Genomic DNA, 16317 nt, shown 5'->3' with positions numbered 1-16317 from the left:
AAACTCTGCAATGGGGATTCACCGTGGTATAACAGAGGTGAAGAATGCATGCTTTTGCTTGCAAAAACTTAATAAGAGTTGGAAAAAAATGGTTTCCAATTCACAAGGCATACCTGCTCCTCCAAATTCATACCATACAACTATGTACAAAGCAAGCCAAATTGAAATCATATTCATTTATTATAACAAGTAGTTACACATATCCCAAACCAATCCAGCCTAAAGTACAAAGAGATTGACAGAAATGTAATTGTAAAATACAACAAATATTAAGCACTCAAACAATACCTACTTGTTTAGTGATAGAAACAATTACATCTCACAGCACTTGGAAAAAAAAAATGAAGAATTAAAACATTTAAATATAGATCACCATCATCACTTGTTCACCGTTTTCTTAATTGCTTTGGTGCAGATCTTGATGAACTGGCTGTTGCTTGCAGCCGCAGAATCCTCATTGTGATCATCATCATCATCATCGATCACTTTTGGCTTCTTTCCTATGCATTCCGCACCCCTTCTCATTCCCAAGATCATTGAAGGTGATGATGGGAAAGACCTAAAGGCCCTGCCACTCTCAGACCTTGAAAGTGCTCCTTTCTTCTCCTCTCTCTCCTTTGCTCCAAAGCTCTTCCTACTACCAGCACGACTACTCCCAACTCCTATAACAACATTACTCCTATCATACACACTGTTGTCATTCATCATAATAGCCTCACTGGTCCTGCTTTCTCTGCAATTTCTGTCTTTTGTTTGCTGTTTGTCAGAATTCAGGTCAGAACCACCATTTTCTTCTAATGGTTTAAGCCTTAAAAACTTGATCTCTTTCTGTGGAGTTACGGAGTTCACTTCGTTGACTAATTCATTTGTGCTGTTCTCTGGTCTGTCAGGTTCCCTTTCAGGAGAGTCTAGGGAAGGGCCTTCCTGCATGTTTCCAAATAGCATCTGAAGCCACCTCTCTACGTTCTCTTTCCCGACTTGGTTCTGGTAGTCTTCATCTTCTTCTTCACAAAGACTTTGAGGAATCAGACTCCTAGGTTCAGGAACATCAGACTTTCTCAAATAATCCTCTCTGATTTCTAATTGCTTAAACTTACCATCATTTTGGGTCACTTCATTCTTTGAAGCTCCCAACTTTCTAGACTCTTGTTTGCCTTCTTCATGCAGGCTGCTTTGAGGTAAAAGATTTTGCTTCTTTGGTTCTTTATTTCTGCGATATCGCTCTCCGATTGCCAAGTGCTCGAGCTTCTCATCGATCATAGTTGTAAGTTTTTTATCTTCTCCTTCCATCTGGATAAGACAAGATGATTTCTTCTCTTCTGATTCGATGTTCTTGCTGCAATTGCCCTCTCTTAAAGCAAATTCCTCATCCTTGTCCACTATCAAAGTCCTACATGTTTCATCCTTCTCTATACTGCCGGTCGTAGTAGTTTCTCCTGACTCTTCTCCTTGTCCACCAAGAGATGGGTCAGCTTCAGAAGCCTTTTGCTCCTCCTCTAGAAATACTCTAAGCTCCTTCTTTATAGGGTTTTTAATCCTCCCTGCCGACAGAAACTGAATGGCTTTATCATGCCTTTCCTGAAATAGTGTATCATCAACGCGTGATCTTTTCCGTGCTTGCTCCCAAGAAGGCCTAATCTGCTTCTCAATCTCATCTCTTTGTTTGAATTTTCGGTGAAGTTCATTCTCAGAAGCATCACAGATTGCTCTCTGTGTCTCTAGTCTTGCCATAAGAGCACTACTAGCAGCCTGGTTCAGCCTAAGCTGCTCCTTGTAAACAACACTCCTACATGGTGGCAAGTAACATAGATATTATTAACTGTCAAAAAACTCGTAAAAATCATGGGTTTTGGGTTGAGGAGGACTTACTGATGCATGGCATCTCTGATCATTTTTTCCAATAAAGCCTTGTAAGAGGACTGAGCCTCTGCCAAACGCCGACATTTCTCAACTCTCCGCCTCCGTCTGATTAGCACTGTCTCCAACTCCTGGAGGGTGAGCCTTTCTGTTTCATTTTTTCTTTTCAAATCATTCAGTTCATCATCCAACTGATCGATCTCCACTAGCTTCCTTTTAGTTTCTTCTTTCTGTCTCAGTGAATCTCTGGCCATTGCTATGGTTAGATAAGGATTATCATCATTATAATTAGCATCAGGTATGTTGTTCTCTTTAGAGATGTTTGGTCTAACTTTCTGAGTTGCCATGTTGTGAGCATCATCTTCTTCAGCAGATGATTTCCTTGCAGCTGTTAATATCCAAAACAGGCTCTGTTAGAACGTTATAGAAGAACAATGGGAAGAGAAGTAAAAATAATTCTATTGTACTTACCAATTAAAGGGGAATGGAACCTCAGGCATCTATTTATATCAAGAGTTTTCAGCACCGATGCATCAGAACTTCTTTGTGATGAAACAATGGCAGCTGGAGCAAACCCTACTTGCCGTTTCATCTCAATGAAATGCTGTGGAAAGCTATGAGATTCAACAGCCTGCAATGAGTTCAACTCCTCGCTCCCCCCATCCAAGAACAAGAAGGAAAATGCTCTGTTCCTGTAAATAAATTGTCGTTTCCAGATTTTTTTTTTTTTTGAAGTCTTCATCAGCCTAGAAAAGTAAATAAGCATGTTAATTGAATCTTACCAACCTGAAATCTGAATTCCTGGAGGCGAATATGGATAGAAACTGGTTGACAGAGATACCCAATTGAAGATCCCACCATGGAGTGAGAAACTCCAGTTTATTGTGTTTCTTTCTGCACACTTGCCATTGCAGTAGCCTTAGGTTGCCAGGAACAGTTTTTCCCCCTCCTAGAATTTTGACAAGATTTTAATTCAGACACAAATTCACTGCACGAGGAATACTAATAAAGAGGGAAAAATGGGTGACAAGAGATTTACTGGAACAAGGAAACCAATGATCAACATCCCAAGCAAGGGGAGAAGCTGGATCAGCATTCAAATAGAGAACATTGCCGTAAGGGTCCACTCGAAACAATGCAGGATCAAATCCCGCATTCCTGGAAGCACCCAGAGAAAGTTACAATTCTGTAGCTTTTGTGCACACATTCTTCTACCTTTAAAGAACTCACCCAAGATGGTCCAGTTGCTTCCACAGGAGATTGACAAAACCTCTGGGGTTAACAGAAGGTTTTGCTTCTGGGTCGATGACGGGGAACATCTGATTCAAGTCTTTTGCTCTTAAAGCCTGCATGAAGATATTTTAAAACAGCATACTTGAAGGAACATACAATCATATAGATTAGCTACATGATATAAGGACAAATATATGAGCAATTGGAGCAAACTAAATTTGGAGGACAGATCTTGCACTTGGGACCCAAAAAACAGAACAGGATAAACAATCAGGCATCCATACCTATCGCCCGTTATCCTCTCTCTCTCTCTCTCTCTCTCTCTCTCTCTCAGAATGAAGCGTCTCATTTGCACTAAAGCAAGATTAATGAACAGAATCTAGGGAAAACTTGCAGGTTCCCCCAACCCTGACCTGATCAGTGTTAAGCACTCAGTATGCCTAGTTTAAATATTTTATGAACCCATGATCTGAAGGATTTGATCCAGCTGTATCTGCTGCAGGAAAAAAAGAGAGAGAGAGAAAAAAAAAAAACCGAACTTTGTTCCAAAGAAAACACAATCCTCCACTATCTCTCCTGATTTCATCCAAGATGGTTCCAGTCGAGCAAAAATATCAAGAATCCAGATAATAACAGATACAAGAATACAGAAAGGTTGAAGTGCACCCCAAAACAAAAATAAATAAATAAATAAAAGGAGGAGGAGGAGGCGAAGAAGTATCATGGAACCCTAGAAACAACTGAAGAAGCCAAGATTTTCCATTAAATAATAATAATAATTCTTTTTTTTTTAAAAAAAAAACGACGTCCAGACGATAAAAAAAAACAGACCGAGAAAGGGAAAGAGGAAAATGGGGCCTTGGATGCCGAGTTTGAGCGTCCAGACGATAAAAAAAAACAGACCGAGAAAGGGAAAGAGGAAAATGGGGCCTCACCTCCTGAGGCTGCAAGACGTAGGGAAGGAAGGCAAAAGGGGGTCCTTGGATGCCGAGTTTGAGCACACTGGGACTTCTACAGAGCTTGGCGTAGGCTTCAGGGTACCCAAGGCATTCGTCCACGGCCATCTCTTCTTCCGTGAAGACTAGCTTGGCAGCCATTGCTTCCGTTATCTGAAAGTTTCGAGTGCGGCAGGAACCGGGTGGAAAACAGACGGGGTGGAGGAGGAGCGTGCTGCTCTTTTTGTGTGGGTTAACGGTCGACTGCGCCGAAGAGAACCGTTGGGGTTTTTTCAAATGGCGATGCCACGTGATAAGGGCAGCGAGAAAAAGGACAACAAAAAGTATACCATAGAATCTAAGCGCCAACATTCGCGAAATCACCGGAACCATTGATGCCGGCATACTGCTGTTTGAAATTTCGAATAAGAAGGCCTCCTCTCCACCGAATCACACCGGTCGGTGCAGAACAGCAAAACAAACGCTTCAACGGCTCTCAAACTCAATCATGGGCGCATGGCTCACACGTATGAGGCACAGGGTCCAAAACAAACATTAGTTCCCCGCAACCGGGACCCGTAAACCAAAATAAAATGCATCCTCCACTAATGCAATCACAGAATACTAATATGGCAATTGATCAAGTAATGCCACATAGGCAAAGTTGCTGACTTGGCATGGCCACTTCCATGAGGTGTATGTCCAACACTCTGAACATACATGAGAAATTATACGCTGCAGCGCACACACCATGAGCCAGCTTGAGCCGAATTGAATCCGTCTAAAATTTAGTCTACAAATCAATTTAGCACAAACAAATCTATCCGAATATTTTAGACCAAAGCTGGCCCAACATGTTTGCCGCACCATCACCTCCCCCTCTCTAACCCACAAGTTCAACAAATTAAACGGTCAAGAGAAGGTAACCTTTTTTTAATTCGGATAACGGTTGACCACGGACCATTTATTTGCTTTTAATGGCCGAATAACTGCATGATGCTTGTGGCAACATCGGGTATAGCAAACCGACTACGTAATCCAGATGGTCCACATCAAGATAAGATTCCACGCAGCCAAGATGGAGAACACATTTGGAGCCATAGCCACACCAGTATGGCATATTAGATATGGAAGACGGGAAACATTCCTGACCTAACTGGTTTACAAGCATCAAGATTGCAATCTTTTGACAAGCTCCGAGGCTGAGTCTGGGAACAGCATGGTTTCCAAAAACTGTAATACACCCCCCACTCTACACTATAAATACAACACTGATGGTACAAAATGCAACCTATTCCTGCCTTCCCTCTCAACAGTAGAACATCACCCTCTTTACCTTCTCTTTCAAGGCTGGAAGGGGCTTCACAGAGGACCCATTTGCGGTGCGTGCGCTCCGGGATGTCGGGTTCTGATCAGGTATCTCTGGTTCCATGTAGAACCGGGCTCGGAATGCAGCCAGATGAGCATAATATGCTGGTGGCACTGCTCATAACATAAATATACGAGGGAGAAAACGGGAAACAGAAATCAGTAAAATTATACCAAAAGAAACCAATGTAGTCATCAAAGCGCGACTCTATCAGGCAAGAAAATAAGTCAAACAGCTTCCAGTGACATAGAAGTTCATACCAACAGAGACAGATCTAGTGCACCGAGCATATCTGCAGTCATGCATCAATTTAAGAAACAATAAGTTGACTGTCGCAAGAGTATCAATGGAATGGAAATTTCTTTGAAGGGAATTTACGTGTAGCATAGATTGTTTGTCAGCGTCTGCATTTCATCAGCTGTAAAATTGTTCTCATCCCATAGGACATGGTAATGCGCTGGCCTACTAGTCCCCTGCACCAATCAACTTAAGATAAGTGTGATGAATAATTAGAAACTAGAGTAATTATAAATACTAGAGAAGTCATACGAGGAAGAGTTTGCAGTTGAATGGGAACAACTTGTTTCTTTAGCTTTCTGTGATTTTCCTTGATATGCATTATTTTGATGCATTTTAATTTCTTGCTATGCTTTCATGGATAATTATTGCATGAGATCAAATCAGGCCTTCCAAGCTAATCATTTTCCAGAGCTCAATATATTCATATCGATCAAAGGTGTCATTTCTTGACACAATACTCTAGAACTGTGTTCTTGTTCACACCTGGCAAATGGATCTAGAACTCACCATGCTTCCATGTAAAAAGCAAATGCATGACACAATAAAATCTGAGCATGGATGATGATAAGAACACGGTGACTATACCTGTATGCCAGCATGACTGCAAAGGTAGAAGTCAAACTCATTAGGATGACATATCTTGGAGTCAACCACTGTACCTGTCACATGAAAATTTTCAGTGCATAAGTAACACTTCTATTAATTTAGCAAGATAGATGATCATCTAGAATTTCATAAAAAATCAACATGCTCTCAGCAACAGCTAAGCAGTACCGATGGACCCAACAGTTATAAAGAATCCAATAATTTCTCTTTGGAGAAATAACGCAAAAAGCTTCACTAAACCTCAAAGTGAAACACGACTGAGGAATCCAGAACACAACAGTTACCAGGTAGGATATTTCCACTCTTGTCTGTGCTACTTCTGTCCTTGTGATTGTTTGCAAATAGTCTTGTGTGGTGGCGCTTCTGGACCACCACAAAGGTCACAGGAGGCTGGTAATTTGGTTCCAAGGATGCACAGGCCTATAGAAGGGAGGCAATTAGTACATTTGTTCTGATAAATGGGGAAAAAATCAGGACCCAAGTTAGATGTATGCTAACCTTACGAATAGCATCTAATTCATATAGTAAGACTTGATAGAATTGTCCTTCGCTGACACCATCCCTACAAGAAGTTTGAATTTAAAAGGTGATGAGGGAAACCAATCCCAATATATCAGAAAGTTTGTACCGAGCAAAACTATATGAAATAATGAAATGGATAATCGGATCTAATACCTGTAAAAGATTATCCTTAGTGGCTTTTGTCCCGTAGCCTTCCTGAAGGAGATCAGAAGCTCTCTGCAAAAGTTAAATAAATATAATAAGTTCCAATTACACCAGAATTGAAAAGATGGACAAATCCAGAACTTTCCACCCAAGCAAAGTGTCATGACAAAGCTTGATAGGTGTTAAATAAAGTTGTTTAGTTGTAAGTACATAATTTTGGCCACTTATAATCAGAAACAGGCAACTTTTTATATCATTATATCATCTGGTTGCTTCCTATACCTGCAGGCTTCAGAAAGATGCATAAAAAAATCGTCGAACAACATGAGTTTTCATCTTTTAAGTTTGCCGGAGATGACTTCATGTTTCATTGGCAAATTATATTAGAAATGCTTGTGTGGCTAATAACAGAGTATTAGTTGATCTTTAATAACGAAGAACTCAGCATTCAACAAGCTGCAGCCATCCAACCTTGATCATATATCAACAGCCTCACTGTGCCACCAGGGAGATACCTAACTACTCTCATTAAATGTAATTTAAGGTCCCCTTTTCAAAAAAGAAAAACAAACCTGATCATGCCTCCTGTAATTGTGCCCCGCTGAGGATCATGCCATGTTTTAAACAGGTCCTGAATGAGTTCTTGTCGATGAGCTTGAGCACATACAAGTCCAGCATATTTTGTAACTTCAGGCCAGTCTTGGGAAGCAACCACCTGTAAACACATATTGTTAGAGAAAATATGCTGAGGGGTATCACAATCAGCATTATTATGCACACAGATCCTAAAGAACTGAATAAGTGATTTATCATTACAGCGGCAATTGATGGACTAGAATCCTCTCCAGTTTCAGGATGAGTTACATCTGCTCCAAATATTATGGTTGGTATATCACTGACCAAGGGAATTCTCCAACTTATAGCATCTAGAAGTACAGTATTTCTTCCTCCCATCTGCATAAATCATATAGAAAAAAGAAAAAGGATAAGTATCCCTCGTAATATTTATTTATCAGGAAAATGAACAAAGATCTCAAAATTACCTTGACATTAATTTTAAGTGACACATTCGCCAGGTACTGTTTGCTGGCTTTAAAAACATGTTTTGTTAGGCAGCACTGGGATATCAGTCCCAAATCAGTTTCACATATTCGCTTGAGATCACCTACACACATATACAAGGATCATGATCAAAACGACTATTTCTGCAATAATGTACAGCACATAATAAAACAAATAATACATAGAAAGAAGAGCGTCAGCATAATGATGGAATGTGAGAAATGCAAACACACCATATAAAGAACCATTATTGTCAGGAAGGATGGCTAAAAGAAGCTCCAGTTCCTTCCCCTTGAGTTTGTTTTTTGCTGCATTATATACATGTTTAAGAGCCTTCTCCACTTGTTCTGGCCTTGCAGAATAGATTGGTATTACTGGTTCATGGTTGAATTCCTGCAATGTTAGATCAGCAAGACATGGGTATAGTTTAGCATGAACTACAACATGTCTATGACGCTTGTTCTCAAAGATATAGGTATAATTGAGCACGAATTACAGCATGTCTATGATGCTTGTTCTCAAGATATAGGTATAATTGAGCACGAATTACAACATGTCTATGATGCTTGTTCGCAATGACATGGACTAGATAGAGATGATCACCCTCATGAAGAAAATTGACTCAATTAAAACCTGCTTAAAATAAAGACTGCTGGGTTGCAAAACTTTACCATGCCAGATATTTGGCACATCTGTGCTAGCTCCTGACAAAATCCACGAGCAGTGCTTTCTTGGACACTTCGTGAAAAGTTAATACAGGCCCAGCAGTTTACTGTGCATCCATTTATCACTTTCTGCATTATGGAGATGCATTTTAATAAATGCAAGAGTGCACCAATAATATGCTTGGAAAAATCTGAAAATTCGTGGCATGATTTTTTTAGGTAAGTACCTTGTTCATCATATTCCATTGGCCAACCTGAGGCAAACATTCCTTTTCTTTTCCAGCATCATGATATTTTAGCTTTACAAAACACATTAGATAAACAAATATTCATCAGCACAGGATAGTTGACTTTATAAGCGATGAACCATTTTATAGTAATTCAGTGAGTAGACTGACAAACAAGAATTACACATTACCCTTGGAGCAGGAAGAACTCGAGCTTCCACTGAGGTGAGCTTGTCACTAATGTTGATGCCAAATTCCTTCGCATAGGGATCTTGTCCATACCCATTTTGCTGAACTGTCTGAAAATGGTGGATACAAAATGTAAAGCTGCAAGCCACATCTTACAATCCTTAACATCAATTGATGAAAACGTAATACAGTGATAGTTCAAAATAGAAAAACATAGTTTTCAGAAAGGCAATCATATAATAACAGATAACATCTAGTGAGTTAAAGCCTCATTAAGATGGCATGGTGACAGTGAGCCCACCATTCTGTAAGGAAATTAGGGACTTACGCAGATAGTAGGCCCATATAAAGCCACATTCACAGGAGGACAAGATTAATGCAGTTCATCATAGTACAAACAACTTGCTCAACTTAAAAAAACAAATAAATTCAATATCTACATAAAAATTGCTTAGTTACACGTACATCGTTCCGTGATTGTTACAAAAAAAAACAGAATTCTATGGTTGCAAGCATCACCTTCCACCCAACTATGTAATGACTTACAAATGTTGTTTCCAAAATAGTCCATTGGCATCCAAGAATTTGAATCATGCACATTTTGTGAGTTGTAGATATTTAGAAATAAATCTTCTATGCTTAGAGCTATTACAAAAGATTAGCATGACTCTATATCTGTGGTAGATTTATAAAGACATAATTATAGTTCCACATTTCGATTAAGTAAGATCTTGGTCTTAAACTAGCATGTCTTATATATTTCATATTTGTTGCAGTCAAAGGCTCCTAGCTCAGCTGGGTCGGTTTCTGCTCCCACATACGTGAGGTATTATCCGTTTCGGCCTCTGACACTATAGCATGGGGTCTCACGGTTTTGCCCTTTAAAAAGTGCCTCACATGGAAAAGATCCCAGCCCATATAAGCGAGAGTTTCTTTTGACTCATAAGCAATGTAGGACTAATGATGTCCTCCCACCAACACCACAACATAGCCCTTTAGTCAAAAAAAACTCTGGACAAGATTGTGGGAGGTGCACCACAGTCTGTCGGAGGCACATTGACCCCCCAATGAGCACCAATGTTGCGGTCAAGGACTTATGGCTCGGACGGATCAATTTTCGCTCCCATGTACATGAGGTATTATCTGCTTTGGCCTCTGACACTATAGCACGAAGCCTCATAGTTTTGTCCTTTAAAAAGTACCTCACGTGGGAGAGAAGATACCATCGCATATAAGCCAGAGTTCCTCTTGACTCATAATTAATGTGGGACCAATGATGCTCCCACCTACACCACAATATAGCCTCCCAGTCAAGGGAGACTAGGCAAAATTGCGAGAGGTGCACCACAGTCTGTCGGAGGTATGTCATAGCTCAAGCAGGTCGATCTCCACTCCTATGTATGTGAGATATTATCCGCTTCGGCCTCTACAACTGTGGCATGGGATCTCACGGTTTTGCCTTTTAAAAAGCATCTCATGTGGGAGAGAAAGTCCCATCCATAGTTATTAAATCGGGATTCGACTCGTGAATCGCCCATGCCTTAACTCGAATCGCGACTTGAATCATAAGATTCAGTAACAAATTCAAATTTTTTATAAAATGATAGGTATTAGCATAAAAACAAAATTAACATTATAAAAATGATAAAAAATATAATAATACCTTATTTTATGTAATGAATCTGATAATCATGTCATCTAAATGGAAAGATGCTTGCCTCTATAGCAAGAGATATGGGTCCGAATCCCTTTATGGTCAATACCGCATTATTCGTATAACAAAATAATTCAAAAAATATTAAAATAAAAGCACAATCAAAATGTATATCCATCTATTAATCAATGAACACTCAAAAAGTATAGATAAGTTTAAAATACTAAGTCTAAAATATAAATTAAAAGTAAATATTAAGCATTACTAATTCACTTTTCATTCAAAAAATTAAATAGCATCTTCAGACATCATAGTCATCCCCAAGGCTAATGTCGTCATCGCCGCCGTCGCCACCGCCATCGTCGTCATCATCATCATCTTCAAGCATCTTCATCTTTTGATTCTCTTCTTCTTTTTCCTCATTACCTTCATCATCTTCTATCACTTCAAAATCTTCCTCAACAACCTTTTCTTTCCCTTTACCTTTACCATCAACATTTAAATTCTTTAATCCTACAAAAATATTTTAAGAATCAACAAAGCCAAATAATAAAATAATATAATTATTTAAAAAATTTAAAACTATAAAAAAGAATTAGAAAATAATTTGCATACCTCTCTTCCTTTTCCTGTTATTAAGTCCCTCATCAACATTAAAACATTCATTTACATCTAACCAAGACACATCATCCGATAAGAATGACTCTTTTTGTTTAGTTATCCACTCATTCGATTCCATAGCTGATAAGCATATCGGATCATATGTCTCCCCCCTTTCTTATCTTTTTTGTTGTCTTATCTCGAGTTGAATATTATACTTGACAAACACCAAGGCATTCAACCTTTGTTGGTCCAAACGAATTTTTTTTTAGAATGAATATGTTCAAATATGCTCCAATTTCTTTCACATCTAGTAACACTATAAGTAAAACTTAGTACTCGAATTTTTAGCTTTTGAAGTTCTTTGCACTAATTTCCAAAACTCTTCCACCATAAAGCTAAACAAATAAATTAAATTAAATTTAAATTATACAAATAAAAATAAATTCATAAAATTTAAATTATAATTATCCGATTGTTTTTTATTTCTTGTCGATACCCCCATGTTCATCCCAAATAAACCCTCGGTCTTCCTAAATTTTTCAAATTGTGAATCAATGATGACTCTTGTCTCAACATCTGGATACATCCTCTCAATTATCTTGAATAATCTAATTTTTACTTCAGCATCGGCATTAAAATTAGGATCATATTGAAAACTAAAGATCAAAAATCAAAAAATAAATATGAAATTAAAAATAATAAAATTTATTAATAGAATAATATAAATTAAAAAAATGTGACTTACTTGGGATTAAGATAATATGCTGCCGCATGGAGTGGTCTGTGGAGTTGTAAATTCCAACGAGTGCCAATAATCTTCCAAATCCGATCATACCTCTTCTTAATATTGTTGAAATTTTTGCCAATTTATTCCTTTTCTCTATCCATTGCTTTATAGATATAACCCGTAATCAGTTTTGCATCTCTATCAATAAGTCTCAACACTTTTACCAAAAGCAAGACACACTTTAAACAATATTTTATAGTTTTTCAAAATCTGTTATCACTCAATATAATTTTTTGAACTTTTCTAGCTTCAAATTTGCATGCATAAGTGCTTCTTGCCCATTCCTCTGAAGCAAACATAGTCCTTAAAGCAATCTTCCTATCTAATATGCTTTTCAAAGTGAGATAGGATGTTGCAAATCTAGTAACCACTGGTCTTGTCAATTCTTTGTTTTTAGAATATTTTCTAAACAAACTAAGAATCCAAGTATGGTGGTAAATATAAACTGTAATTTACCTCACCTTGCCAAGTGTATTAAAAAAAAATTGAAATATTTTCATTGTCGCTAAGTATTAAATCTAAACAATGGACTACACATAGAGACAAAAAAAAAATGCTTTCTCTTTTCTTCTAAGAGTCTACCCGTGCCAACATAAGCAGAGACACTATCCGTCACCACTTGAACTATATTTTTCTCCCCAATCTCCTCTACTAAGCTATCAGGCAATTCAAACAATTTATTTGAATCCTTACTAACATCAGAGGTATCAAATGATTTGAGAAACACAGTCCCACTTGGACTATTCACAAAAAAATTAGTAATAGACTGACTTTTTCTATCAATCCAACTATCGGACATGATTGAACATCTCTTTTTTTTCACTCATTTTTATATTCATTAAACATTCATTAACATTTTCTACCTCTTTCTTCAAGAAAGTAACTCTAACTTATGATAAGAAGGGAGTTTCAATCCCCTCCCATACTCACCAACAGATTTCATCTTTTGAGCAAATAAAGGACTTTTGACCAAATTGAATGCCAATGCATGTCCATATAAAAATCTACAAATATCCTTAACCACTGGTTCTCTTTTTTTAACCATTTCATTCATTGTTTGTTGTTTACATACATTTTCCCTTCCTTTTATCATAAATAAATTCATAGTGCCCCTTCTTATTTTTGTATTTGGCTCATCTACTTCAAAGCACTCAACATCATCATCAAAAGTTTTCTTTATTTCTTTCTTCCCCAACAAATTTTTTAAAAAAATTTGAATTTCTTCAGGAACTTGAGTACAAGGAGAAATATTGTTATGTGTACCCGCAAGATGATTTTTCATTCTATTCATCCCTCCCCAAAAGTTTTTGTTACAATAATTGCAAACAAGATGTCATCGATTTCCATCGCCCCCTTTACCATCATCAAATTTTTTATAATGATTCTAAGTTGGATCCACAACTTTAATTTTTCTTCTAGGTGCCATTATTCAATAAAACAACAGTAAAGAATCCCACTATAAAGTATGTAAGCCAATCCCTATTAAAAAGTAAGAATTATTAAAAAAAAATGAACCGTTCAAAAAGTAAGCCAATTTTTGTTAAAAAAGTAAGCCAATCCCTATTAAAAAATGAATTATTAAAAAATAAGTTAATCCCTGTTAAAGTTTTTTTTTTTTGGTTAAGTGGCTAGCTGTACCTTGGGATCGGGACCACACAAGGGGCAACGGGACACAGGTATACAGCCCAAGCTCCGATCAAAACAAAAAAGGAAGCTTAGAAGCTTCCAAAAAATCGTTTCCGTCCGATCAAAACAAAAAAAAATGCATCACTGGTGGCTTCGGGGAAGAGAAACAAAGAGATCGAGAGCTGTGGGGAAGAGAAAAAAGAGATTGGGAAGAAGGATTCAGTCTAATTAAAAAAAAACATTCGAGGTTTTGGAGAAGAGAAACAGGGAGATCGGGGAAGAAGGCTTTCGTTCGATAAAAAAAAAAAGCATCAAAGCTTGGAGAAGAGAAACAGAGAGTTCGGGGAAGAGAAACAAAGAGAAAGAGAGAGCAATGGTATCTACCGGACCAACGGCGAACTCATAAGGATGCTTTGAAAGCTTTGAGACTTCCTCTTCCCCACGCGACCTCTTCCTCTCCTTGTCGTAGTCTTCGAAGGCTCGAAGCAGTCGAAGAAGGTGAATAGAAATTCAAAGGTTTCAAATCTCTTTGATTTGCAGCAAATTTTGCTAAAATTTGATCCGGATTTTTTTTTTTGCCAAAATCTAACTCTTTGGCTTCCAAAAACAACGACCAACTGATTTGAGATTGAGAACTTATCTTTTTCGACTCGTCAGTATCGGACGATCCCGCGAGTCGCACGATTCTGCCGATAAATCCAGAATTCAGGTACGATTTCTCTACTTTCCCGATTCTCCACTCGGTCGGGCTTCGAATCACCACGAAACGTACGAGTCGAATCGCAACTCATGCAATTCTAACAACAGAGGTTCCATCCTATATAAGCCAAAACCTCTGTCGACTCACAACCAATATGGGACTAATGATGTCCTTCCACCAACACCATAACAATACTAATGTAATTCCAATTTCGGACAATCAACCCAGCTTAGGCTATATATTAAAGTAAAAGTTAACTAATAAGAAAACCTCATCTTTGACTTGACCCCATGTCTATATATAGATAATTAATTTGGGTCACAAGGTCATTTTGGTCAAAACTCACCAACCAGCCCTAATTTCAAATCAAATCTCACTGAATTCAGAATGTTTTGGATTCAGTTAAAGTTGCAGCCTAAACCAAAATTCAGACCATTCTGCTTCTTCAAATGTCGGTAATCACCTTGCATACAAGTGGCGCTGATTGACAAGAGAGAAAATATAGATGTCAAGGTTCTTGAGTTTGGGTGCTACCCTTTTAAATCTAATAGTTATTAACACTAGCAGCCTCCATAAATATTAACATCATCCAAAAAACTTAGGTCTTTTTTACATAGACATGTACATAACTGGATTGAATGCAGCCAAAAAATTCAATCAGACAAACTCATGATGCCCAGTAGAATTACATGAACATCCTTCCCTTTCATGTGCATGCATATGTTGTGTCTAGGAGGCAGGTATTGCCAAAAAAATCGAGGCAATGGTCCATGATAGTATTGTGATGAGCTATGAGATGACCCACTTTTTGCTATGAACAAGCAAATTTCAGTACCCAACTGTTCATGCCAAATGTATATTAATAAATGGGTCCCATTCCACTGATAAGACAATTTAGACTTCTGACCTGCAAGATATCCATTTCCTGTTCTCTGGGTCTCTGGCATGTAACCTTCAGCAGGGAAGTAATCTGCTTTTCATTCAACCTCTTTGTGTATCTCTGACCCTCAACTATCTTGCAAGCCTGTAAAGTAGATGTCTGATCAGACCTCAAATGGCTAGGTTAATATAAGATGTTGCAAGGAAGCAAACTCACCTCCATTGGCAGATAATTTGCCTTCTTCTGATTTCCTACTTGAAGGCAAGGAAGATGAGAGTGCTGAATTGTAAATCCATACATTTCTTTGAAATATTCAACAACAGATTTCATATTCATTTGATCGTCAACTGGAAAACTGTTGAAAAGAAAGACATAGAATATGATAAGTCCATGGAGGAACTCGATTTCTAAGCACATGGTTTCTACTCATTGCTGTGGAACTGATATCAAACTCTGAACCAGCATAAAAAAGTTATGTGCAAATTAAATTATCTATCTATTTTGTGGATAATGGATACATGTAATTGTATAAGACCATTAGGATACATACTCTTTTAGGAGGTTGTGCTGTGAGTGCGGGTTTGTTGTCTTTCAAAGTCATCTCGGTCAGCTCTTGTGCATGGTGGACCATGATAACAAGCAGCGTTTAAAGGTTTGTTACTTATGCTCTACACATGGGCATTCAATCTCAATGCAACGTTTGCCCAAAACATCATATTGTTCAATCCACAGTCACTTGAATATATTCAACTTAGAATGCAACAACTAGCAAAACAATATGGGAAAGGCATAAATAAGAAAAGCCAGGTATCTTGTCATACATTAATTCACGAGTAGGTTGTGATGTCAGCCCTGAAATTCGATATTTCCGCCGCACATCTCCTCTGTGTGTGACTTCAACTTTCACACCTCTAAGCGCCTTTTTGATCTGCTTGACATCAGCAGTCATATATGAATA

The 16317-nt window shown here is 38.0% G+C and overlaps 2 protein-coding genes across 3 annotated transcripts in view; both read right to left on the bottom strand.

Annotated features, from left to right (window-relative positions):
- Window positions 1-151: 151 nt before the first annotated feature.
- On the bottom strand, window positions 152-4966 carry LOC105047863 (uncharacterized). 2 transcript variants are annotated; one of them, XM_010926971.4, is made up of 7 exons: window positions 4026-4966; window positions 3088-3203; window positions 2897-3015; window positions 2644-2806; window positions 2329-2549; window positions 1870-2245; window positions 152-1786 (listed from the first exon to the last, which is right to left on the bottom strand). In XM_010926971.4, the coding sequence occupies exons 1-7, from the start codon at window positions 4428-4430 to the stop codon at window positions 379-381; spliced, it is 2808 nt and encodes a 935-aa protein (XP_010925273.2). In that variant the 5' UTR covers window positions 4431-4966; the 3' UTR covers window positions 152-378. The 2 variants fall into 2 exon arrangements, with proteins under 2 accessions (XP_010925273.2, XP_073116711.1); XM_073260610.1 differs by lacking the exon at window positions 4026-4966 and adding an exon at window positions 3375-3879.
- A 149-nt stretch (window positions 4967-5115) lies between these two features.
- Window positions 5116-16317, bottom strand: part of LOC105047864 (protein argonaute PNH1) — a 31763-nt gene continuing 20561 nt past the window's right edge. The window contains exons 7-23 of the mRNA XM_010926972.4: window positions 16181-16287; window positions 15576-15714; window positions 15387-15503; window positions 9112-9219; window positions 8921-8992; window positions 8700-8822; window positions 8262-8421; window positions 8010-8131; window positions 7783-7920; window positions 7539-7681; window positions 6976-7038; window positions 6799-6862; window positions 6585-6720; window positions 6280-6353; window positions 5773-5867; window positions 5655-5686; window positions 5116-5507 (exon numbers count right to left, since the gene is read on the bottom strand). Coding sequence (XP_010925274.1) covers window positions 5335-5507; window positions 5655-5686; window positions 5773-5867; window positions 6280-6353; window positions 6585-6720; window positions 6799-6862; window positions 6976-7038; window positions 7539-7681; window positions 7783-7920; window positions 8010-8131; window positions 8262-8421; window positions 8700-8822; window positions 8921-8992; window positions 9112-9219; window positions 15387-15503; window positions 15576-15714; window positions 16181-16287 — 1866 coding nt within the window. The 3' untranslated portion in view covers window positions 5116-5334. The remainder of the gene's footprint in view (window positions 5508-5654; window positions 5687-5772; window positions 5868-6279; window positions 6354-6584; window positions 6721-6798; window positions 6863-6975; window positions 7039-7538; window positions 7682-7782; window positions 7921-8009; window positions 8132-8261; window positions 8422-8699; window positions 8823-8920; window positions 8993-9111; window positions 9220-15386; window positions 15504-15575; window positions 15715-16180; window positions 16288-16317) is intronic.

Source organism: Elaeis guineensis, chromosome 7 (assembly GCF_000442705.2).
Source record: "Elaeis guineensis isolate ETL-2024a chromosome 7, EG11, whole genome shotgun sequence".
NCBI classification, from domain to species: domain Eukaryota; kingdom Viridiplantae; phylum Streptophyta; class Magnoliopsida; order Arecales; family Arecaceae; genus Elaeis; species Elaeis guineensis.
Note: the sequence above shows the minus strand (reverse complement) of the source record. Positions and strands in the feature narration are given on the sequence as shown.

Bases quoted from the DNA above. Each gene is read 5' to 3' on its own strand.
- LOC105047863 (XM_010926971.4), bottom strand. From the start codon at position 4,430: ATGCCGGCATCAATGGTTCCGGTGATTTCGCGAATGTTGGCGCTTAGA. The intron at 2,246-2,328 runs GTAAGTACAATA...GGATATTAACAG, and splicing joins GTTCCATTCCCCTTTAATTG to CTGCAAGGAAATCATCTGCT. The intron at 1,787-1,869 runs GTAAGTCCTCCT...GCCACCATGTAG, and splicing joins ATCAGAGATGCCATGCATCA to GAGTGTTGTTTACAAGGAGC.